At 31.1% G+C, this 27293-nt stretch overlaps 1 protein-coding gene across 1 annotated transcript in view; it reads left to right on the plus strand.

Moving 5' to 3' along the window:
• Positions 1-5702: 5702 nt before the first annotated feature.
• Positions 5703-27293, plus strand: part of LOC118183166 (neuroligin-4, X-linked-like) — a 727522-nt gene continuing 705931 nt past the window's right edge. The window contains exon 1 of the mRNA XM_085813108.1: positions 5703-7171. Coding sequence (XP_085669234.1) covers positions 6715-7171 — 457 coding nt within the window. The 5' untranslated portion in view covers positions 5703-6714. The remainder of the gene's footprint in view (positions 7172-27293) is intronic.

Genomic DNA, 27293 nt, shown 5'->3' on the forward strand with positions numbered 1-27293 from the left:
AAAATTTAGTAAGGAAAATTTTTAAAAAATAGTTTTAGAGACATTAGGTTATTTCGAAGCGAAAGACTTAAAAAATGAGCAGTGCCTTCCCTGGGACTTGAACCTCAGACCTCTCGAATATGCGCCGAGTGTGCTCACTATTACACCACGAAGGCATACTAAGAAGGCGGGAGAAAAACCTTATATAACCCCCTTTTAAAAGGCGACTGGGAATTAGGGACCCAAATCACCAAATCCTGGTGGTGAAGAACCATCACCCACCAACATTTTTAGTTCGAGCGCTACTGCAGAGACATTAGGACTTTTTTTTTAACATAATGAAAAATGAGCAATTACCCCGACGTAACTCGAACTTAGATGTCTCCAACACGCACCGAATGTGCTGATCATTGCACCTCATTAGAAATCCTTGTAAATATGAAAAACTTCAAGGAAATCTAATTTACTAATGGGAGAAGCTTTCTGGATAATTTTTGCAGACCCAAGTCAAAATTGTGATTAAATTCCCAACTACGTTTAGCTATCGAAGACTTGTTAATTTTGCCTTTTCGTATATGAGATCCATGTTCCTTGAGTAGAAACCTTAGCGCTGTTTTAGTTTGGTCAATATATCTCAAACCACACTGACACGATATGCTAGAGATTTCAAGAATTAAAGTCAGAAATGGAGAAACGAAACGTGGATTTTATTGATACACGAGAAAATGACTTGAAAATGTAACTTCTAAAGAACTGACTTTTATAACAAACTGAAGGAAGGATTTGATGCACGAAAAGGTTATTAATGTCACTTTTAACAGTAGAATGAATAACAATTTACGTCAACGGAAACTTAAAGTTATGTTTTTTACGTGTCTTAGGCTAAGAGATGAAGTAAATATGGTGTATTTAATTACGGCAAAGCACAATAGGGCTATCTGCCATAGGGGAGGGATGCCTTTCGTGGAGGACTTTATAAGGGAACTGGCTCGTATACACGTTACACATGGGGAAAACCATGAAAACACCCATGCAGCCAGCCCGTTCGGGGGATTCGAACCTCGGACCGAACTACCAGTGTTAAGCGACTTTACCGCTCGGCCGCTGGTGGGCTGAAGTAAATATGATGCGTTTCAATGTGAAATGTTTGTAAATATCATACACAGTCCCTTAATCAAATTCACATATCGACACAAAGAGGGATCTTTGCCTTCAGGATAACAGCTTTGCTCGTTAACTGATTAATATTTCTAAACGTGGATAGCAGAAACGTAACACAGATATTTTACACATTTAAGTCTTCAGATTATTACCCGTTTTATATTTTTTTTTACCTTAATTAGAATTTAAATTTAAAAATTTCTGAAGTGACGCTGTTTTGGTATTACCGGTTAATTGGGCGTCTGTTACGAGAGATTCTATAGCTGTTGTATAAGTTGAGGCCTTTGTAGAGTAAAATGATAGCCTAACTTCCTTAGCAATGGTGGCTACATTTAAAGGAACTGAGCTGCGTGGCAAGGGGGAATATCTTGCTGGTGAAGAACTAAAGGTTATCCCACATTTTTTTTTTTTGTCATCGTTTCCTTTCATTTGAAATAAAACACCAGTTTCAAATACCTTTTTGCTTGCAGTTAAATAGTGTTGCCAACGACAGTGCAACTACTTCCAAATAAACAAACATTTTAAAAGCGTTAAAGATTTAGCAATAGATTTTTCCAGGAAATCAAAGATTCAAGGGAAATATAAGAGTCTAGTGTCTGTAACACTAGTAGTTCTGACCTCTCGTTAATTTTGTTTATTGTACATTTAGCACTCCACTCAAATATGACTTAATTACTATTTATACGACGTATGTCTGCTTTTCTAAGCTTCATCGTTTATGGAGTAAATATTTTCGCTAGTCATACCTAATCCTTCATTTATTCGGCTTCTAATGAATATTAAATATTTTGTGTAAACATAGATATCTATATATATCTATTTATCTATGTATCTATATATCTATATCTATCTGTATATATTCTTAAATTTGAATCCTCCAGTGAATAATGGTATGAAGTCAAATTTGCGTAATGTCGAACATATTTTAAATTAAATATAGTTGTATAACAGTAAATATTAATAAATGCAGTGGATCCGCTTGTATTTAAAATACTTAGCCAAAAGATTTAAAATGTTGCCAACTTATTTCGTAAACATCTAAAGTCAGCCTGAGATAGCGCGTTTAGTAATTAGAAAAAGTTTTATCAAGTGAGATACTATTTTTGTTAGTGGTTCCCTCACTATCTAAGAATTTCACGTTTCTTGATAATAGGAAAATTCATAGACTATAACATATAATTATCATGTCATCACTCGTTATTTAATGCTAAACATTTCATAACATTGCTGTTCTCGCTGGGTACTTTTCATATGCATTGTATTTGATAAAGTCAGAAATGTATTCTTAATATTCCCCATTTTTAATCATTTTTGCTCTTCTTGCGAGACAATATTTCCGAATAATTGTAAATTTTTAACTCTTTGAAAACTGAAGCCTTCGCTAACCTGTATGCTTGAAATACCGGATCGCCCGAAATGCCTTTCCAGATTAACAGGAGTTTCCTCTCCTCCCCATCCATTAACGCACAAACAGGTGTGAAGATTTTAAACGGCATCCCTTCTGCTTCCTAACAAAAAAATATAAAAAACCATAAATAAATCCTTTTACGACACCTGCAAAAAAATTATACAATGCATTTGGGGAAACTGCACCTGCTCTTGCATACCTTAGGGGGGAGGGAAGAAAAGAACATCGAAATTTCGGCTGTTTCGGGCGGTTCTGGTCGTTTGAATGAAGGGTCGTCTGAGGCGTTTTAGTCTTTAAAGAGTTAATGACTTTTTTATTGTTTACATAGGTAACACAATGCAACGCTATTTTGCTTCTCGCAAAATGCTTTAAGTTGCTGGAAACTGCGCAGCATATACAGTAATCCTCTATATATCCAAAGCAATTTAAATTATGTCTTGGTTTCCCGTGCTTACTAAAAACGACCTTATGCATACACAACAAAAAAAGCGTTAAATATATAACTAAGATGAATTTTAATTTCAATACTTGTCAGATACGTCTGTTAAAAGGCGGTTATTCTGATAATTAAATGAAAGGCTTATATTATTCTTTTATAAAGGGTATTTAAGTAAGTATTAATCAAAAATTAACACATTTATATTATTGATTACGAAGGCATTATATCCTCCGTAATTAAAAAATAAAATTAACCTTTATTTAGAACATTAAACAGATAAAAATAAGTTTTTTAAATGTTGTAAGTAAAATTGATTTTAGAAAATAATGCAAGTTAATGATGCGTTGTCTTTTTACTTTTACAATCCCTATTTTAACTAATTCGAAATTATGACTTTCATTCACGAAGAAATTAGGCTCCCTTGTATGATAGATTGAACTTAATATGACTTAAATTTAAGAGGAATGCATTTTAACGTCTCCTGAAAATAGAAATCAAGTAAAATTAAGAATTAAATTTGCAACTATGTATCTATTATATAGTCATCATGTTAACTCTTTCAGTACATCCTTTAGGTTAACTAGGTGTTTGACGCCTCTTACCAAAACAATTTATAAAAATTTACATTATTACTATAAGCAATAATATCAGAATTATTTTCCTTTTATTTTTATTGCAATCCTCTCTTCATTTTGCACTACATGCATATTAATGTATTTAGAGATAAATGGAATTGTCTTAATTCAGAATAGCATTTTTAAATATTTAGTAATATATAGCTCAAAATGAAATCTTTTCCTTCATTTCAAAGCATTTATTCAATGACTTCATCTAAGATTCTTGCGATAAACGGGTGAATCTTGTATTAAGTATAAATTGAAGTTCAAAGCGTATATTTTCGCTTTTACGACTCTAAATTCTATCAGAAAATTACACTAAAATTCTATTAAAAATTTTAATTATGACACTAAAATTCTATTAAAAAGTTCATACATATTTAAATCAAGCATAGTCTCATATGTTTTGATTGCATATTTCTGAGAGCGTTTCATGAAAATTTAGTTTTCTTATATATATTAAGTTCCTACTGTATATTTAACACATTCATCAAAGCAGTCGAAGAGTGAAATTTAGCTTTAGAACTCTATAGACACCTTTGTACATTTAACACTAGGTGTTTTCCCGAACTAATTAAAATATTAATGTTAAATACATTAAAGTGTTAAACGTACTCAAACTATTGCAAAAATTATTTTAACTGACGCGTTTTACGCAGCAAACATAGCTAAATATGTCTTATTTCATATTAAAGGATATTATCTGATAACCTCATAATAGTTAATAAATTTTAGGATTCAAAATACGAAAAGGATTCGCTGATTAAGTAAGCGATAAGTGTGGCTGTTATTCATCGTTAAATTCCTTAAGTGAATAAATACGTGTTAGAACATACTTTTAACATCTTATACATCGAGCTAAAATATTCAAAACTTGTTCTGCCTAATCGGTGCAAACCTACGAAATTTCCACCTCTGTAATTAATGTTTTTAGGTAGAAGACTTACAAATTCTGTTTGTCATTACATCCTCATTTATAATCTCAATATTCTGTAAATTACTAAAAGCAATTCTCAGAACTGAAAAGTTTATTGCAAGTTTCTGCGTTTGCAATGAAAAAAAACTTTTACGCTTCCTCTCAGGCGCAGATTTATACGTAAAAATTAGTTTTTCTCCTCTGTAAATATATTAAGCCCCCGACTTACCGGAATAATACTACGGACGGTTACGTAAAAACACGTGTAATTAAGAGGGAAATTCAAAAAACGGAAATGGAATAGCCAATATTTGGACTAACAGAAAAATCGTTAAAAATGTATTTGTATTTTTAAGCTGTTAAATCTGGAAAATAATTTAATTTGACTGCTTAAATAAAGGAAGCAATCAGAGTAGAAATGCCTTATTGTAAATAATTAAAGAATACCTTGTAAATTATGTCTAAATGTAATTTAAGAATACATAATTAGAAATGAAGTAACATATAAATAGAATTAAGGAACTGTATTTTCCAGATAACTTACAAAAATCATGCTTAATATTTTAGAACGCTTCGTTTTTTAATTGTAAAACAGTTTGCATGTACTGGATTACGTGCAATTAAATTCAATACTTAAAAGTAAGTACTACTCAGTAAACGTTCTACTGAAAAAAACGGTCTTACTCTGTCATCAACCACCAATTAATTTACAGACAGTAAATTATGTGCTCTATTTTATTAAAAATCCTTTGCCATAGCATAAATGTGTCCATAATTAATATTATTTTATAATGTTATGCTCAGTTTTCAGAGATTTAAATCACTTTATAAAGAAGACATAAAGTTTCCCTATGTGCGCCCACTGTTTTCCTACAAACAATGACTTGACCTAAAGGGCACTATGTTTCAAACGGGAAAACATAATAAGCAAATACGTAGAGTAAAACACCCGCGATAAGCTAGTGGACGTATCCACAACCTCCTCCACTCTCTCACCTTAGTGACGCGCATGCGTACTCATTCATCGACGCACGCCGGCAGAGAAGTCGACACTGCTGTCTCTGAGAATCCTCGCGGAAGTCCGGAGCATCTTTTCGCTCCCGTTACTTCTGAGTTTGTGTTTAATTCATCCTCGGAGAGTTCCGCTTTTTGCAACCGGAGAAAATTATCTTCGCTGTCTCTTCGGTAAAGCGATATCACTTACAAATTGAAAAACTGCTTCTTGTGAAACTATGTTGCTTCCGATATAATTAAAATTAGAATTTAAGAGCTTGGGGAGCAACAAACCCCATAAAAAGACTCGTTTTGTAAGTGGAAATAGAGCTCGGCCTTACTATTTGAATTTTTAAGTGAATGATACTGCTCTTCTTGATTAAATATGCACTTATGTGTATTGATAGATATTTCTGTTCAATAACGGATAGTGGGTATATAGTAAAAATATAGTTCAGAAACCTTGTCAGTTTTGGTACGATGCAGTAAGGATAAACTTGAAGTGCATGGTTTTGTTATTGAACTAATGTGGCGTATGCATTTCTATACAGGTTCCTTGATCTGATCATTATTTAAAGTGTTCTACAGTTTTCCAATAGTAAAATCCTATTGGAAACTTACGACTGGAGTGTTAAATTCTAAACTGAGCTAATAAACTAAACGCGTGTTTACTATCTTCAAGAAGATACAGCTTACCGCATACATAATAAAAAGGGGTTTTGGCTAAAGAGTTTGTTATATATTAGGTAATGAATATCAATGGAACATTAAATTAGTTGAGGCAATGAAATTATCATCTCAGCAAACGCGTTAATGCATAATGATAATCATCCACTAAAATGTTCCCACAAATGCAATGCATAAAAATCGCACTTTTTCTAAAAAGTAGTATTTATCTAAGCAAAATGAATAATGAGTAGAATAATAGAAAAGGGCTTATATAACAATGCGAAAATGAAATACTTTTAGCTTATTATTTCGCTCAAATGATAATCGCTGATCAAATAAGCGTAGCTTTGTTTCGCATATATATAGCATATATTACTATTTTGTTTCACGGAAATAAAATTCTAAACAAAGTACATTTACAGTGTAAACTTTCGTGAATTTTAGGCTTCTAAGATATATTTGATTTCTTGACTTTCTAAAGGTATTCTTACAAATGATTTTTGTGAAAACACTTTTGACTGATTATTGAATCATGGTTCAATTTATGGTTATCAGTGGATTTAATTCTTTAATTTTGACAGTAATCATAACCATCATTCTGGTGAATGTTTCACAGTGTGCAACGGAACAAAGGCGTCTGAGCTCAAGGGTGGTGACCACCAAATATGGTGCTTTACGAGGCTTCATTAATTCGTTAGCTAATAGACAGCTGCAACATGTTGAAGTATTTCAAGGAGTCCCTTATGCCAGTGCCCCTATCGGATCATTAAGGTTTATGCCTCCAGTGACTCCTCCACATTGGAGAGGAGTCATGATGGCTGATCATTTAGGTCCTGTATGTCCTCAGAAGTTGCCAGATGTGAGTAACGAAACCTTGGCTTTACGAAAGATGCCCATAGGACGTCTCCAGTACATTCGAAGGCTCTTACCTTATTTACGGAACCAAAGTGAGGATTGTCTCTATTTAAATATCTACGCCCCGGCAATAGGTAAGATGCATAAATTTATCAATTTTTTTATTTTTTAAGAACATTTTATTTTATTTTACTTATGTCCAGGTATTAACAATTATTAAGATCTCTGAAGACCTTTGGTATTATGTAGCATGCGTTAATATGATAGAGTATGTAAATATACATCTGGACTTCAAATTGATGGTAATGCATTTTCTCAAAATTGGAAATTACAGGGGGATCAAGCGATAAGGTTTATAAATCTAAAAGCAGTTTAAATGGTCGCTTTTAATTCATCGATTTTCTTTACTGAGCCAAAGGAAAGTTTCAGACTTGTAAAACGATAAAGAGTTTGGTTTATATCTGCGAATTTTGGCATATTTCCAGTATTATAATACTTGAATTTAATTTTTAACCCCTAACTCTTTATTATGCACATGATCATTTCTTGATATTAATTCTTGATATTATTAATTCTGGAAATTTTGATTGTAATCTATGTTTTTAATTTATTTTACAATAAGTAAGAAATTGAATGTAAGATATATGTTTAAAAGTATAAGGTTACAACTATTTCAAAAATATTCCCTAATTTTACCCGTATTGGTATTCACTACAAGTACTTAAATAAAATACTAAGTTTAACTGATGACTACCGGCACCGATATTTCCTAATTTAAACAGTAATCATGGTTGAAAAATACTTCAAAACGTTTGTACGAAGGCATACAAGAAGATATTTTGAAAGAAATCTAAAATAAACTTTTAAAATTCGTAGAAGGATGTCTAGTGCTTAAAAGATGATTTAAATAATTATTGAAATAAATAGTTATATATGATTATAATCGCTGTATTTCATTGTTTACAGTTTAGTACTAAAACGAAAAAATCTAACAATATGCGTATTGATGTCGATAAATTACAATAAATGCAATTTTTAATATACTCTTATTTTCTCTAAATCCTATATGTCTGCAGCATATTTTACAAGTTAGAAACTATAAGAATACGAAGATATTATGTAAAAGTTCAAAGCCAGAGAAATATGAATTCAGACCTTTTTCAATGCGTAAATACATTTTATCGCTAAAATGCTTAATGCCGTACTGTACGATATGAAAACTGTATAACGCGTTATACTGTAAAATAAAGATTCACTTTTAAAAAACATATAATTGACAAAGTAAAAAAGTAACGGAAAATTACAGATGAGAGTGTGATTTTTAGTTGAAATTAAAAGATAAAAATTGCTGATCATCAGAAAATAGGCCTTCCAAATTCGAAGAAACTTCATTGCAAAGAGTAGAGAAAAGTTACAGAAGCCTTATTTTCAAGTTTCATTTTCATATCTCAAATGAAGTAAAGTTATTTCCTACTTTTGTGCACCTTCTTCGTTTTGATACATCTTTGACATTTAAGCAAGCGATACGTATCAACGCGTTAAAAATGTTCTGCATACTATAAGAAGAAACATATCTGTGCATTTCCCACAATGATTATTAATACATATTTCCTGATTCCGTTTGTACACTGGATCATACGGTTACATGTGGTTTAAAAATCTTAGGTCCTAAATTTAGTTTTCTTAAATTTTGTCGCTTAAATGTTTCCTTAAATTTTATCCCTCCAGCGGAAATAATTTACAGGTAAGCTATAACTGTGGAGATAAAGAAGTAGAAGATAAATTTTTAGTAGGTCGCTGAAAAGGCAACAAGCAATTTTATTTCTAAAATTAAAAACAACAAAATTTTCTAAGCTAACATTTTATTTAAAAAGTGAATGAATTGAAAATAATCAGGAAATTAATTATCTGTTTTATGCGTGTAATCAAATACCTCGTATACATACAATGCTATTTTGACATATACTTAAATTACATCTGATTATCAGTATTTTGCTTGCGAAGTATAAAGTATATTACTTAAAGCCTTTTATGATATTTATGCAGTTTAATAAATGCAATTGCCGCATTACCTTCAATCAATTTTTAAAATATTTAAACGAAATAAATTTCTGAAAATATTATCGAATACTGAAGCATATTCCATTAATTAGTTGAAGACGTTTGTATAAAGATATTAGCTTTAAGATATTAGCATAAAACTTTTTTAATAAAACAGAAGGAATAACTTTGAGAGATTGGGGAATAAGTTATTAAATTTATAATTAAATACAGCTCTTAGAATACTATTATGTGGATAGCTTAAAGCTATTAAAATAGTAGAAATAAAAGAGAGGCAGAGTGTTAAATTGTCAGTACAAAAATTAAATCAGGATAATCATTAATTAAGTCTATAAGACAATTTCAAGATGTATTTTTTCTTTTAAGAAATTTTTCTTTTACTCCTTTTTTGCATTTTAGAGCATGAATTAATAAAATTTAAAAATATACAACGTCTTGATTCAGTGACTTCCATTATGCACGCAAATCTCGAGAAGAATATTCTAAATGTAAACAGAATTTAATAAAAGTTGCTGCCATACAGCTAAAAAGCTACAGTTTGTGTCATTATAACTATCTAAAACGCATTGTGGTGTACCACTTATCAAATAGTCAATAAGATCTGCAGTAATAAAATTTTATTATCGTGTTTAAAATTTACAAACGTATATTTGGACTTCAGTAATTAAAAATCGGGGCAACTGCGTAAATATATTTAAATTCGCAAAGGAGTAAAATGCTTTACTTCAAAATTCGCAGCAGTATTTTTTTTAACAGAGAGATGGCCATGAGGAAAAATAATTGTGCGTCAAATATTAAAACTGACTCTCAGAAAAAACCAACCATAATTTGTTTAGATCGTATTTTACCAGATACATCAATTGCTGTTGTTATTCTTAGAGCAAAAGCGACCCAAGATTTAAAATTTAGAGAAAACGTTAATCCGCTGTGAAATATGCGATGCTAGTATAGATAAAGAAAGCTTGCAATGATCTAAATTCATACATTGTGTTAATAGTTTTTATTTCAAACTCACATTTTAGTGAAATTTCCAGTCGTCAATGAGTTATCGCCCATGTAATAGCCAGCTGACATGGATCATTTACAAGGTTTTGAATTTTCTTCGTTTTTTGGGTTTCGAAAATTCTTTTGTTAGGATAATGTGGCAGAAATGGGAATTACATGTAAGATTTAATTTTCAGTATTACAGCTTTTTTTCCAATTTTTTTGAGTCCACTACCTTAAATTATGCTGCTAAGGTATTTATCATACAGAAATGATAACAAATTACCTCTTTTCAGGCATGTTGGTATAAGATCATTATGAATAAATATTATCAACTTCAGAAATGAGTAACTATCAATAAAACTCATGACAATTAACTGTTTAGTAAAAATAGTTCGCTACTTAACGATCTGACCTTTAAACATAATACAATTTGAATGATTTGCATTTTTACTTAATTTTTTTATTGTTAATTTGATTTAAACAATTTAAAATGTATCCAATTCACACGGCATTGTTTTTGTTTTTGAATTCATATTTAAAAGAAAGAATGATTACCAGAGCCTCAGAGAAGTTGGAATTTTAATTTCCATCTTGTACAGAATATATATAATACACAAATTATGTAATCATTTGCACTGTAATGTATTTTGCAGTAATTTACAAAACAGACAATCTTCTTAGTAGAACATAAATTTTATTTCCAGTTCACGGTGATAGACAAATTTTATACAATTCTTAAGTGGCAAAATTTTCATCCTACTCCTAGCTGTAAAATCTTCAGAATACTCAATCTTTTTAAAACAATATCTCTCGTTGCTGAGTAACGGTTTGATATAAATATGGCGTTGCCACTTCAACAATAATTATATTTATTTATTAAATAACAAGATATTACAACCTCTCCCCCCTCCAGATAAACTTTAATTTATATTTTTATAAATTAAAGTTTACAGTTTTTAAAACAATAATATCAGCACAACACAGAATTAAAATACAAGCATTTAAAGGAGAATTAAACAAGAAATGACATAATAACATACACTGAAAAAGAGAGGAAGGAACAAAATATTTTTTTTTATCTATATAGAGAAACAAATGATTTAATCAAGCCAGGGAGTACGACTTAATGCGTCTACATTTTTATGGTTTTTACCACTTCGATGAACGATCGTGTAATTGTAGGGTTGTAGTACCAGTGCCCATCTCATAAGTCGTGGATTTAGACTCACATTATTTTTGAGCCAAACTAAGGGATTATGATCGGTCATGATGAGGAATTTAGTATGCCCGTCTAAATAACATTGAAGTTTCTTTACACCAAATATTATGGCGGCGCATTCCTTTTCTGTGGTACAGTACTTTTTTTCAGTTTATGTAAACTCCTTACTGAGGTATAATACTGGATGTTCATTGTCTCGTTCATCTTTTTGAGCTAAAATGACACCCATACCAGAGTTTGACGCATCAGTTTGCAAAATAAACTCCTTATTGAAATCAGGTGCATGTAGTATAGGCCTTTGAGACAGTTTCTCCTTTAGCTCTTCAAATGCTTTTGTGCACTCTTCTGTCCAATTTATTTTCCCTTTCTTTAAGTTTCCTTTCAAAGTTTCTGTTAAAGGTGCTGCGATAGATGAGAACATGGGAATGTAATGATTATAATATCCCGCTAATCCTAAAAATGCTCTTACTTGACTTTTTGTGGATGGCACTGGAAAATAAAGAATAGCTTTTACTTTTACTTCACTTGGCATTCTTATACCACGACCTACAATATGTCCTAGATATTTTACTCTATCTTGAGCAAATTTACATTTTATTGGTTTAATAGTTAAATCAGCGTCCTTTATTTTGGACAAAACGGCTTTCACGTGACTTAGATGTTCTTCCCAGGTGTTTGAAAAGATTGCCACGTCATCTAAATATGGAACAGCAAAGTTTTCACAACCGTGAAGAATTTCGGCCATCATTTTACTAAATGAAAATGGTGCATTTTTAAGTCAGAAAGGCATCCGTAGAGGTCTAAATGTGCCAAAACTTGTAACAAAAGTGGCTAATCTTTGAGCATTAGGTGTTAAAGGTATTTGCCAGTATCCCTTTGTTAAATCCAAAAAAGTTATATATTTTGCGCGCGCTACCGTTTCTACTCGTTGTTCGATGTTAGGTAAGGGGAAGAATTGTGTTTTAGTCAATTTATTCATTTTTCTATAGTCGATACAAGGTCTTGGATCCCTCCCTGCTACTTCTACTAAAATCATAGGAGAAGTGTAATTTGAATCTCCTATTTCAATTATTTTATGCTGAAGCATTTTATCGATTTCTGTTTTTAACATATCCGTTTGTCTGTTTTTAACATATCCGTTTGTCTTTGTTTTTAACATATCCGTTTGATTCTGTTTTTAACATATATATAACGAACAATGTTGGTTCAGAGTCAATTGTTGGGAAATTTTCCTCCATATCACCAATTTCAGACTGATCTTCTGTAATCATAAGGTTAACCGATTCTGCTCGTCTATGATAGGGTTTTAGCATGTTAACATGGTAGACTTGGTTAAAGTCATTTTTTTCTTCGAAACTCACAACATAATTAGTTTCGGATAATTTCTTCTCAACCTTCCCAGGACCTTTCCATTCAACTGCTAGTCTGTTTGGTTTATTCGTTGATACAACTAATACTAAATCCCCTTCAGAGAATTCTCTTTTTATAGCTTTACGATCGTACCACACCTTTCTTTTGGTTTGCATTTCCAGCATTTTATCTGTAGCCAGCTCTTTGCATCTTTTTAACCGATTTATCAATTGAAAAACGTATTCAACAACATTATTTCCTTCGTCTTCAGGATTCATCCATTGTTCATATAATAATGTTACAGGTGTTCTAAGATTTCGACCATATACTAATTCTGCAGGTGTAAATCCCGTACTCTCGTGCGTTATTGTTCTTAAAGCAAATAGAGCTGCGGGAACTTGCTTCTCCCACTCAGGGGCTGCTTCGATACATAAAACTTTTAAAATTCGTTTGATTGTTCGGTGAAATCTTTCAACAGGGTTGCTCTGCGGATGGTGTACTGAGCTTCTTGTTACTTTTATTCCAAATTTTTCTACAAATTCTATGGCTAGATTGCTCATAAAGGTGGTACCTTGATCAGTTTGTATTTCTTTCGGGAAACCCATTCTACTAAATATTTGTAACATGGCTTCAATTACTGACGTTGTGCCAATATTAGGAACAGGTACAGCATCCGGATATTTTGAAGCTAAACAAATAGCTGTAATTAAATATCTATTGCCATTCGGTGTTATTGGTAAAGGACCGCATGCGTCAAAGTTAATTTTTGGAAATACTTCTGCAATAATTGGTACTAAAGTCAAAGGTGCTTTGGCTTTATCATTAGATTTTCCCACTGTTTGACATGGATCGCAAGTTTTAACATACTCTTCTATTTCTTTATAGCAATTAGTCCAGTAAAAGTATCTTGTTAATCTATCTTTAGTTTTGACGACGCCTAAATGTCCAGATGTGCTATCATGACATAATGACTTTATCTGATCCCTATATTTTTCAGGAATAACAATTAATTCCCTTTCATTTCCATTTTTATCTATTTTCCTTTTCACCAACAATCCATTTTCTTTTACTTTGAAATCATTTGTCTTGCTGGAATTTTCATTTTTAGCTTCGTTAAGCAATGACGCTAGATCTCTGCTTTGATGCTGAGTTTCAATTAATTCCTTTGAATTAACATTAATCACTTTCTTAAGTTCCTTGTCTTCCTCATCAGCTTGAGGTAAAATATCTTCGTCAGTTTCAATAAACTTCAGTTCTTCTAGTTTCTCCATTTCAATTTCTCTGCTTCGATCATCTTCATGACATCTTTTTACTTGAGATCGTGTCAAAACTGCATTTATTTTTTCTAAATTTAAGAATGATTTACTTTTGAACAATTGGGCAGTTTTGTTATCCAATACATATCTGCCTGGATCATTTGTAACAACAGCTGCCTTTGTCTTTATATGACCAAGTTCGCAATTAATTTCAACTTCCGCTAACGGTAGACATACTAAATGGTCATTTAAAAGATATTGTACCCAGACATGTTCTCCAGTCATTTTTGCGTTATCTATGTATTTCCGAGAAATAACATCAACAGTGCCTCCTGTGTCTCGAAGAATAGGCATTTCATGCCCATCAACTAAACCGTTAATTGTATATGTCTCTAACAAATCATCATTCGAAGGTACGCAATTTATCTTTTCATTTGGTTTTAAGCGAGGACACTGAGGCTTAAAATGTCCGTATGATCCACACTCGAAACAACGTGGTCGATACCTTTTGTCATATAAATTTTCTTGGTTCTTGTTTTGAAATTTACTTCTTTGTCGGTGATCTTTCTGGTATTTTGAATCGTCCCATTTATCAGAATGCTTAAAATGAGACGGATGCTCTAATTTTTTCACAAAATTATCATAACGCGGTTTAAATGATCCTTCGCTAATTTTCTCAGTCTGATTGACAGAAAATTTCGGTTTTATTGTTTTCCTCACATCTTCAAAATCTTCAATTTTCTTAACTATTTCAGTAGGTGAAATGATGGTTGTCCATTGATCCATAAAATGTTCTTTGAAATCAGGAGAGGTACGCTTTTTTATTTGATCAACCAGCATGAGATCTTTTAGCTGTTCAAAAGTTTTAATGTTTAATCCGTTAAGCCATCCTTCTAAATAATTCTTTAATTCATAGTAGAAATCATACCAAGTACTTTCAATAGATTTTTGGTGTTTATTAAATAGTTGTCGAAATTTTTCCGCACTTAATTTAAATCGTTGTAACAGTAAAGTTTTTACATATTCATACTTTTTCGCGTCCTCTTCTGGTTCTCTAGCAATAAGCTGAACAATGTCGGGAGGCAGCAATGAAATAAGTTGAGTCACTTGATTTTCAGCAGGTATATTCCTTATTTTAGCTTGACGCTCAAATAACACCAGAAATAAACTTATTTCATCTTCTTTAGGGTTGAAACGTGGCATGACATCGTGAATTCTGATTTTTAAAGGCTGCTCAGGTAACTGTGTAGTTTCTACCGGCTGTGCTGTTGCAGCCATTGCTTCCAACGGAAGTTTCTGTAGCTCAAAGGCTCTAATTCGCTCTTCTCTTTCACGCTCTTCTTTTCTTTCCCTTTCTCTTTCCTCCCTTTCGCGTTCTTCTCTTCTTTCTCTTTCTTCTCTTTCGCGTATCTTTTCTCTTTCTTCCCTTTCGCGTTCTTCTCTTCTTTCTCTTTCTTCTCTTTCGCGTTCTTTTTCTCTTTCTCTTTCTTCTCTTTCGCGTTCTTTTTCTCTTTCTCTTTCTTCTCTTTCGCGTTCTTTTTCTCTTTCTTCTCTTTCGCATTCTTCTTTTCGTTCCCTTTCTTCTCTAATTGCAGCCAGTAGTTCTCGAGTAAATTCCTCATCATAATCGGGACTTTCAGTAATCAGTTTATGCAACTGAGCAATCTTAAATTCAGGTTTCACGGTTAAACCTAACTCTTCTGCTAGTAGTTTTAAATCCTGTATTTTACTCCTAGCTAAGAATGCCATGTTGACACAAGTTACCTTTATTAGGCGTCCTTTTGAAATTGAATCTAAAAGATCGTACTTTTACTAAAAATGTATAATTTCTGGCGAGACTTAGTTTCTCAAATACGAAATTCACACTAACCAATTGGAGAGAATTGTTTAAAAAACTTTGCCAGGTTGGCACAAAATACTATAATACTACGTCGGGTTGACGTTTTAACTCACTATTCACAAGCTTCGTTAGCTATAACTATATAAACACTTTTGCCAGTTAGGCAATACAATGGAATTTTACCCACGTCAGTTTGACGACTTTACTATCTATCTCCACGCCTGGTTGGCGATAACAAAAACAATTTTTGCCAGTTTGGCAATACAACTTTTAGAAAATACAATCTGTAATACGTCGGGATGACGTTACTATCTACCACACGCCTGGATGGCGAGAACTTAGACTTTGCGAATTCTGCAGTATAATCAATTCACTCTACGTCAGTTTGACGTTATTACTTATTTTCACGCGCCTGCTTGGCAACAAATTCAAAAACTCAGCTAGCAGTTCTTCTTTTTTTATATATATAAATGCCGGGATGGCTTACACATATCAATTATCAACATAAAATTTCAATACAAATAAAAGTAAAGCATAAATAATAATTTCAAAATACTTCTTTACCACGAATATCAATTATAAATTTAAGCTGAATATTTTTAGTGTCAGTTATTTTAAACAAAATCTTACACGATAAACTATAATTCTGAAATAAAGTATTAAAATTCAATAAAGGCTTTTTTAAGAAAACCAAAAGTTAATCTTATCTTCAGAGATCAGCAGTATCCTATTTTTGACAGTTTTTGCTCGGACGCAAGTTACAGAAGCACAGAAGATAACCTTTGAATGATCCGCTTCAAATCTGGCTTTATAACGGCAGACTTCTTACATCCATTAGCAAACTTGTTCTAAAAAATTCAATAAATTCCTGGGATTAGGAGACCAGCACCATCGAAATTGATAATTGCACTCCTAATTTCCAGTATCTCGGTGGAACCTACAATTTATTAAGACTGTAATGTATTTTGCAGTAATTTACAAAACAATCTTCTTAGTAGAACATAAATTTTATTTCTAGTTCACGGTGATAGACAAATTGGTACTTTTCCGTTTCGCCGGCGCAAATCTCTCCAAGCAGACTTTATTGGCGACAACACATAGCATACACATATAAAATGTTAACAAATGTTGGTTCTAAGAATCTTTTATTTTGAGGGCATAAACATTTTAATATCATTTAAATTTTATAAAAAGCCAATAAATAAAGACAATAAATTTGTAAAAATCATTAATTTAAGAATTTACTATGCTTTCATGGTACAACGTGCTGATTCACGTGACCCCAAGTGATCTCATCTCACGTAAACTACGCTACAAAAACCTAATTCTCTCAGTAATTATCTACATTAATTTCAAGTTAAATCTTAATTTGGAATACAAGTTTAAATGCAGGAATTATTTCAATTCGTACGAATAGCTTACCCAGAAATTATGTAAAACCGCAGAGCTTTACTTCGCTAGTGCATTCTTATTAGATTTGATGAATTTAACCCTTGAGTTTGCCTTTTCTATATTTTTGCCTTCGGGTGAGCGGTGTGATTGCACCCTAGTCGACTTAATTAGCTCGAATGGCCTTAGGGCACAAAACTGAACTCTCTGGTAAAAATTCTATTTAATTGTATGCTAGTAGTGAAAGAAACAATCTATTTGATAAGAAATGGCTGCGACTTGTTTTGAAATGAGGCGTAAAAGGTTACCAGCGAGGATATTCCGTTTGGCATCAGTTGTACCATTATTGGCGACTTATCACCTGTGCCGGCAAAACGGAAAAGTACCGACAAATTTTATACAATTCTTAAGTGGCAAAATTTTCATCCTACTCCTAGCTGTAAAATCTTCAGAATACTCAATCTTTTTAAAACAATATCTCTCGTTGCTGAGTAACGGTTTGATATAAATATGGCGTTGCCACTTCAACAATAATTATATTTATTTATTAAATAACAAGATATTACAGCACCATTACTGTATTTATTATAAGATGTAACTAGCGTTCTATGTTAATCACCTCAGTACAAAATAATTCCTTACTTGTCTCTTAGAACAAAATTCTTCTTGAGTAATTTTTCCCTAACCAGAGTCTGTAACTATACTCATCGTTCCAGATTTTAATATTTATTTGATATTATATTAATTTCGTTAACTGGTAATTTAAGTATTTGATATTAAATCATCAGGACTATTTCATTTAATACGTAGCAGATCTCAAAGCAATTTCCAACGTATGAGAAAAGAAAAATTTGGAACTATAACTGACATAAAGATCTATATGTTTGTGCTTAAAATTCGTTCTGATGGTGTAGTTTCTGATTTCGTTCCATTCAGATTCTGTATTTCTGAAACCTTATTACTATTTAATACTACTAAAATAATATGTTATTAATATCTCGCAGCAAATTTACTTCTAACTGTAACACAAATGACTAGTCATATTAGGTTAATTTTAACTTTAAATACAAGACTCAACATAAAAGAACATAGTTGAAATTGATGAAAGTAAGACTGTAGATTAAGAGCAAAGTTACATAATTTAGATAGTTTTTGATTCATGCTAAAGTGAAAGAATATAATTATTAACCCTTAAAAAAACTGTTAATGTGAGAAGTACATATTTTATCTCTTTTTAAAGAATTGAAAAAAAATCAAACGTAAATTACCAGTGACGCAGTATCGTTAATATCCTATCAGATATGTAAAATACCAAAACAGGAAAAATAATATAGAGGTTTAATATCCTTGTCTTTCACAATATAATACGTTTCACTGTTGTTGTAGTCCTTGCATATTCTGAAGTTAATGCTCTCCACGTTCTGTATAAACATTTGTTTCATTCAAAAGGAAAACATTCTATGCAATACTTTGCTATTTAATTATTTTTTCTTGCTCTTCTCTCCTCAGTTTCTTTCAGTACTTCAAATCATGGTTTGCGTAAATAGCATATATATGCATTTATCCTAAATAAAGAATTCCCCCTACACTTTACAAATTGCGTTTATATTTATATTTATTTATTTATTCTGTTTGGAGATTCACACAAGAAACGTATCTTATTTCTAATTTCTGAACTTTGACGAGATTGGGATTTTTCATGTAATTTAGTTCATTTCTTATGTTTGTCAGCGAATAACATCATTTATTTGAAATTTCATTCCTTTATTTAAGTAATTAAGCATAGTTACACCCGAAAACTTCACAGATGAAAACGTCTCGGGAAAAACAACGCAAGGCGAAAACGTCGTGGCACAAAACATCGTGAGAGAAAAGAAAGCAAAGAGGACACGTAGCACTTTTAAAACATCACGGTACAAAATATCATGGTCGAAAATAAAGCAGTTTAAAAACATCATCGTCAAAAATTTTGTGGTAAAAAATAAAGTACTTACAAGTCATCGCATGACGATAACATCGCACACATGCATTTTTCAGGTTTTAAAAGTTGTAAATGCATTTTCGCATAATGATTTGATAGCGCAAGAAGGAAAGAGGGTGAAAATTTTAATGACACTTTTCGAATAAACGGGAACAAAACGAGACATAATTTTCACTAAAAAAAAAAAAAAAAAAAAAAAAAAAAAAAAAGATTAACAAACGTGAAAGAAAATAATTTGATAATTATCTAAGCAATGTGTATAGAGGTAACCTGATTCAGTTATTTATATTCCTTTTTCTAAACATTTTTAGACTGTATTTTTCATGAAAAAGTATCAGTAAGTCTTCATTAAAAAATTAATAAAATTTGTAATTAACTATGTAAATTTAAAATTAAATGCTGTAAATTAATTTAATTAAATTTCTTTTTCATTTTAAATGCCTAAGTTTCCTTCTTACTTTTTCAGCAAAAAATTATTCGTTCATTCTAAACTAGAAAATGTAGAAGTAAAAGTATCACTCTTTCCTTCTTGCGCTCCCAAATCATTATGCGAAAATTCACTTACTTTTAAAACCTGAAAAACGCATGCGTGCAATATTATCGTCATACGATGATTTGTATAAACCTTAATTTTTACCACGATATTTTCGACGACTATGTTTTTAAACTGCGAAGTTTTAAAACTGCTTTATTTTGTACCTCGATGTTTTAGAACTGCGATGTTTTCTCTCTGAACTCTTTTCTCCCACGATGCTCTGTACTATGACGTTTTCGCCTTGTGTTGTTAAATGTTAATGCTAAATGTTAGGAAATAGGAAGTTAATTTTAGCAATTTATGAAAGAAATAATTTATACTTGTTGATTTAATGATAATTCATTTCTTCACTTTTAATTTTCTGACGATTAGTACGTGAATTTTGGAAAATAAAGATTGAATGGATTAAGTAATTAAAACTGAATGATTAAGTAATTAAACTGAATAAAATATCATAGATCTTGAGTCTAGGAAACGTTTATTCAGTTCATCATTTTTACATCTCTTGGAGAGTTTAAACTTTGTGTATGGAAAGCAAATTTCTACACGGGTTTGTAAGAAAATTATGCTGAGGAGAAAAATTATTTCCTTATTATGTTCAAAGTTATTGAGTAAAAAGTTGTAGATGAATCAAATAGTTTTAGATATTACTATTATTAAATAACGAAAAATCTGTTTGCAGGTATATGTTCCACGCATTTCGGAAAAGCAGCGGCACTTAGAGCCACCAATTTTAATACACTTTGTTCTACAATTGATCATGAAGCCCGAATTTTAAAATTCGAAATTAATTTTTTATTTGTTTTGTGTTTTGAACGAATTTCATTAATGTTTTAATAACAAATTCACTAATTTAAAAATGATGTTGCCACAGCTAGGAATAGCACATTTTTACCTTCAGCGTGCCAAAGTTTTTCAAGTTGACAAACTGTAAATTATTTATCTTTCAAATTTAATCATCCAACTCGCATATTTAAAAGCATTGTTTGGCTACTGTCTGAAATAAAATGCTTTTATCATTTGGATTTGTGTGTTGTATTTCGGCAGAGCATAAGGTATTTAATTTTACCTCTCTGCTTTTAATTAGCAACCCAAACTTGATAAATTTACAAAGATAATGGCTTACAATTTTGACAATGCAAATAGATTTCTTCTTTTGAAAGGCCACGATTTTATTACTCATGACATAAAATGGTAAATGAACTCTGTCAAATTTATTAAATCGCTTGTAACCATTAAATTATGTATTTTTCTCGTTTAGTTCAAAAATTTTAAATGAAACATTTATTTTGTGAAAACTATTTTTTATTCAATTTCATTACAAGATACAAACATTACGTCTCATGCAGGTGCTTCATTTCAAACTTGAAAGATGCTTTTAATTAACTACGCGAAAGTATTAATTAACCGTATGAAATTATGTAAACAGCAGTTATACGTAAAAACTTTATATAAAAAACTAAAACATTATTTTATTCCGCTTTTGTCTTATGATTTTAAACAAGCCAGATTAAATTCGAATTTGACATAAATATATGCAATTTCCTCTGTGTATTTAATATTTTTCTTTTATAAATACATTCCTTGAACTCCTGCATAGTATAAGTAACTAGAAAGTATTCGAGAAAGGAGACCAAGAATATACTTCAGAAAAAATATTATTTTTTTTTTTTTGCTCAAATAAAATATTTTTCAAAGAAAAACCTTCTTTAAAACGATTAATCTGGAAAATTTTGTTTTGGTAGGTTGTAGTTTTAGAAAAGCGACGTTCAATATTAATGTTATTTAATTTCTTAGAAATTCTGATCATGAATGATCGCATTAAGAAAGTCGTTGCCAGAAGAGAATGGATGATATTTTTGTTCATTGAAGTTTTGGTAAAATAGTCCTCTGTTAGATAAATACGCTATAAATATGATGAATGATGCTTAATTGTTGCACCGTTTCAGTAAATTATCAAAAGGAAAATATAACATCAATGAAATTTATTACATTGAAAAAAATTACAGAGCAATGAAAATTGTGATTCTGAAGTTTATGAAAAAAACCAAAACCTAAGCTGATAAATCAATTAAAATTTTACTAATGCAAAACAAATTATAAGAATAAATTATTTCATGCCTCGAAAAGAAAAAAATATTTTTACTCACTAGCGAAAGCTATCGTTGCACGCGCTTTTACTACTGATTTTCTCAACCGCAGCTAATAATCATACGAAAAGAAGCTTTATGTTCATACTACTGATATTCATACATAAAGATGCTATAACGATAGTTGAGCAGAACAAAAATTCTACCTACATTACTTGTAACTCAGTATTGAACAGAAAAATATAAATAGTAATTCCCATAAAGCATTTTGGATATTTTTTTTTATTTGCTAATATATGCTGCATATTTACAAACAGATTAAGACCCCATTGCTACTAGTCATTAAACTAGCCATTAAACCGGGCGTAGGACTACACCACCATAAAATTTGCAACCGTACATATAGAGTGCTATTACAATATATTGACAGATAATAGCAACCTCGAGAGCATAGAGAGTATCATAACAGTTTCAAAATACTACAGGGTGATATGCGCTCGCGAAGCATGGAAACAAGAAGAAAAAAAAAAAAAAAAAAAACACGTATTACGGTTACAACAAAATTAACTGCATCAATAAATTTTTCAGTAGAAAGATCAGAATTTCATAAGGACACGAGATTATATATGACGAAAAAAAGCATCACTTCTTGTAGCGATATGTGCAAAACTAACAGAGATATCAGTTTTTAAACAACACTTGTTTTATGAGCCGATGCAAGATTTAACGCCCGTCCTACAGTTATAGACGCAGGGCTTGCACCTAGAATTACTATTTAAAAACACGTGTGTGTATTGTAGTTTGCTATACAAGCAAGTTGCAGTACATTATATGGTTTTCCGTAAGGTCGTTGCTATGATAAAATTTAGGTGTTTGTGTAGGAACATTTTGCTATAAGATCACGTTAACTGCACCACTGATACGTTATTGTGTATTACGAAAGCATCTCAACCTGACTGATTCATAAGTCATTCATTCCTCATTATTTGAATTCCTCATTTTCGGCCCTTAATTAGTTAATGATAATTAGTTAATGATAGGCTTCATTCATTCCTCATTATTTGAATTCCTCATTTTCGGCCCTTAATTAGTTAAATGATCAAGTTATTATATGATTATTCCATATATCTAATAGATAATATTATGATATATTATAAGCAAATAGATAGATAAACGAAATATAGATACGTAATACTGCAAGGTATAATTTCAGATATTTTTATTTACATTTACTTATCCTCTCATATACATTTTATCTCTTGCAAGTTACTTCAATCCGTAATTGATTCAAATTTCGATCAAAGGCTTAAAACTGAAATATGGGGAGAAATTTGTAAAATGACCTGAATTTTTTTTTTTTACATTCGTTTTAAGTTTAGAGCATCATTAGGTACAAAATCGAAAATTGCCTTCAGACTTTTCAGAAATTTGAAATAAAATAACGGACTAGCACTTATACAACTCTAATTACACACAGAAATCAAACGGGTACTAATGAACTAATTAATGAAACTTAAAAATCCATATATTATACTGGATAAATATTCTGCTATATAAAACGTATATCTTAGCCTACTGATGATCAAGGAAACATATAAATGTTGATCCCAGCAGCAGAGTAGCAATACAAAACGCATTAACTCAAGCTCCGTTTCCGTTCTTCTTATATCTTTGCTTAGATGTTATTATGAATGTGCATGGAAATAATAAGGGCCTTCAAAAATGATGTTAGAGAAAAGGAATGAACCAAAAAGCAACAATTACTAGCAAAGCAGTACGACCTTATAAGAGGTATGTTGAGCACACGCTATGAACTGGAAAATTCTGCATATGAAGTTGGTAATACAGGCTATTGAATACGTAACTTATTTCAGATACATTAAGAACGTGTTATGGAAAATTGCTATGTTTTATTTTGTTGTGTACAATTATTATGTATTATTTTACTGTGCATAAGGTATTTAGTAATTATATTATTTTACTGTGCATAAGGTATTTAGTAATTATATTATTTTATTGTAATTAATGAATTTGTAATGTTCGTATTTAAGAATTAATGTATAATGTTATATAATGTATTGTTTAAACTTTAACTCAATTACAGCAAAGCTTCTTTTAAGTTTAGCTGAAGAGCGTGATTCAGAAAAAGGGTCAAAAACAAAAAGTACAAAAACCAAGTAAACTTAAGTTCCTAAACTCAAATTAAAATAAACAACTTCAACTTAAGAAAACTTTGAAAGCAACCAGACCTAAATTTAAAGTTTACAAAAAGTTACAGTTTAAACTTACAACCAACTTTAAACAACTAAAGCAAAAATTAATAATTTCAATTACTGATTAAAACTGAATTAATAAAGCAAATAACTTAAAGCTTGAAAATAATGGCAATTAATACATAACAAAAGGAATGAAAAATTATTACATTTCCTCAAAGTATTTAATTTGTTTTAATCGAGAAAACTTAAGTTCATATAACTTTGAAGAAAGGAATGTTGCTTTTATAATTTATAAGTAACTGAACGACGTAGTAAAATTGTTAACTATTTTCTTTCTCCTCACCGACTATCTTCCTGGTGTAAAAGAGGCCTGTCAGACGTTTCCGACTTCCAATCCAGGCGGAGTATGGCTGATTTATAGTGTTTTCTACTCCTATTAAAAATCATAGAGACTCTACAATTACAGCCTGAACTAAAATTTGGTGAAAGATAATTCGTCAGTACGGGACTTTACCTCCAGATTAGCTCTTTAAGTGGGGGAGAATGTAAGGGATTTTTCTTCTCCCTTACAGCGTACCTCAGTGACGTAATTGGAGGCAAGTCCCACTGTAATGAGGACTCCCGGACATCAGATACTTGCGATGATAGCAGAGGCGTAGCTAGAGGGGGCAACGGGGGGGCATCTGTCCCCGGGCGCAGAATCCAAGGGGCGCCAAACTGATGTTACGACATTTTAGAATTAAATGTTTTCCATCCTTGGCAGGCACTAGGGGGCGCGAAATCTTCAGTTGCCCCTGGGCGCTGGAAACCCTAGCTACGACTCTGGATGATAGTGTCCATTTTTTGTATTCTTTGTTTTGACAAACTTAATGAAACTACACTTCCGAGAACTGAAAGCATTGGTACTAAAAGAGTCGTCTTATAAATAACATATATATTTGTTGGCATAAGCGATCTCAACTACTGTAGAGACAACCTTTCTATTTTTTGTTTCAGAAAATAATTTCTTTGTGCTCGAATTTTATGAGCAGGTTAGAGTCATAAACATACATATTTTAAATAATAAATATAGCCTCCTGTTATAACACCAGAAATACTCTAGAAGCTACTTATACTTGTTAATCAAAAAGCAAGTACTTCATGAATTTCAGAACAAAGCCAGAACTATATAGACATGTATAACTCATGAATATAATTGTTTGCGAAATAAATATAAAGAGTGTTTTCTACGAAGATAAAGGGACTGCTAAAATTACTGCATCATTAATGAGTACCGGTTTTCCTCCCCAAAAAAGTAATATTAACATTTACTGAAATGGCGTTCCCTGAAATAAAATAACCTTTAAAGATACTTGAATGATATAATTATTATTACAAAGTTATGCAGTTATATTCTATGTATATTAATAGTTCTAAAAGAATGTAATTGGAAGGACTTCACTTTACTTCAGAACATTTGTTTTTTCTCAACAAAACTCTTTACATAAAAAATGTTCTTCTTTTATTACCCAAAAACTTCAAATAGACTTTCTTTTAAATGGCGTTTATAATTAAATGCTGCTTGAAAAGAAACATGAAAAAAGTTTACTTTTAAAACATTATATACCTTTAAGTGGAAAATTAAAGTAGTTACTTTAAGGAATGCTTCAGATAATGATACAAACTATGTAAGTTTCTTTTCACTTTTCAGCTTATTTATTTGCTACTTTTATTTTATTAAAATAGCAGTAATTTGAGACTACTTGTATTTAAATAAGGATTCTCAAATCATTACAATGCGGAATTTTATTTGAAACTTTCTTTAAGAAAACCTTTTATTGCCTCTTTATTAATTTGGTATTCGAATTAATGGAGTGCATAACTCTCATATTTCTCAGCCCGCTTAAGCCACTGTAGGTCTGTTGCTAAACATTCAAACATAAATGCATGCTTTAAATTTTTCCTGTTTTTAGCATCAAAAGTGAGCAGCTAGGAATTTTCTTGCGCAAAAATATGAAATATTGCTGAAATCAGAGAAGAGAAAAGTGATACAGAATTCTTATGATAATTCCTGGATTGGTTTATCAGTCGTAGGTCTCTCTGGTAACCATTAGGTTCAGATTTCAGACTGATTAGAGTGTATATGTTAGATTATACTTAAAACATATTATATTTTTATAAAAAAAAATTGTTTGATTTATATAATTTGCTACATATTTCTTAAAGAATAAAAGCAAAAAAAATGTTAATTTTAATAGCTTACTAGAGATCCTCTGTAAATATGTAATTTTCAACTTTCATAATAATAAAAAAATACATAGTCACTTTTAAATTTTCTAGATTTCATAAGAACTAAGAATATATACAGTCGTAAAAAAATTTCTCTACCTCCCATTCTACTGCGTTTCTCCATTCTTAAAAGCGAGATTTAGATATATATTAAATTTACACATAGCATTGTTCTAACATAGGTATAATGGGGAAAAGTCCGAATTTTCAGAAATAACATACCGTTTTTTTCCGTATTTATATTCGACCACTCAATTATGCATAGATATTAAATTTGGTAAGAAATTTAAAAATTTATCTTTATCGTATTATTTTTTTCAGTTTGCGCTAATAATAATTCACTTGGCGAAATTCTTATTTTATAATAACCTATCTTCCTTTCCCTTTAACTGTACATGAGAGGGAAAAAAATGTACATCGTTCACTCTTTGAAAGAGATTTTAATAAAGTGCATAAAACACATTTGGCGTTATTATCGTTTATAACAAATATGACAAATTCAAAACGCGGTAATATATAAATTCGCGTATATGCTAGAAAATTTTGAATGTGTGTATGTGTGTGTGTATTTAATTATGGCAAAGCACACTAGGGCTATCTGCCTAAGGGAGGGATGCCTTCGTGGAGGACTTTCTAAGGGAAACTGATTCGTATACATGTTACACATGGGGAAAGCCACGAAAACACCCATGCAGCCAGCCCGTTCGCGGGATTCGAACCTCGGACCGAACTACCAGTGTTCAGCGACTTTACCGCTCGGCCGCTGGTGGGCCGGAAAATTTTGAATGAAAAACATGTTTTGTAGGTATGTCTAGAAATGCATCTACTTTGAAATAATAGTAAAAGGTTTTTGAAAAATTTTGAAAAATTACTAAAAATTACAAAATTTAAATATAAATCAGAAAACTGTGAAAGAAGGAATCAAATAAATTTAATAAAAAGGGGATACTAATAAACATATACCAAATTTAATTGACATTTGAGAAGCTAAAATTTTGAGAGATTTTTTTTTTTTTTTTTTTTTTTTTTTTTTTTTTTTTTTTTTTAAACTACGCTTGCAATTT

Source organism: Stegodyphus dumicola, chromosome 3, assembly GCF_044657685.1.
Source record: "Stegodyphus dumicola isolate Sdum_Otavi_A_Nest chromosome 3, ASM4465768v1".
NCBI classification, from domain to species: domain Eukaryota; kingdom Metazoa; phylum Arthropoda; class Arachnida; order Araneae; family Eresidae; genus Stegodyphus; species Stegodyphus dumicola.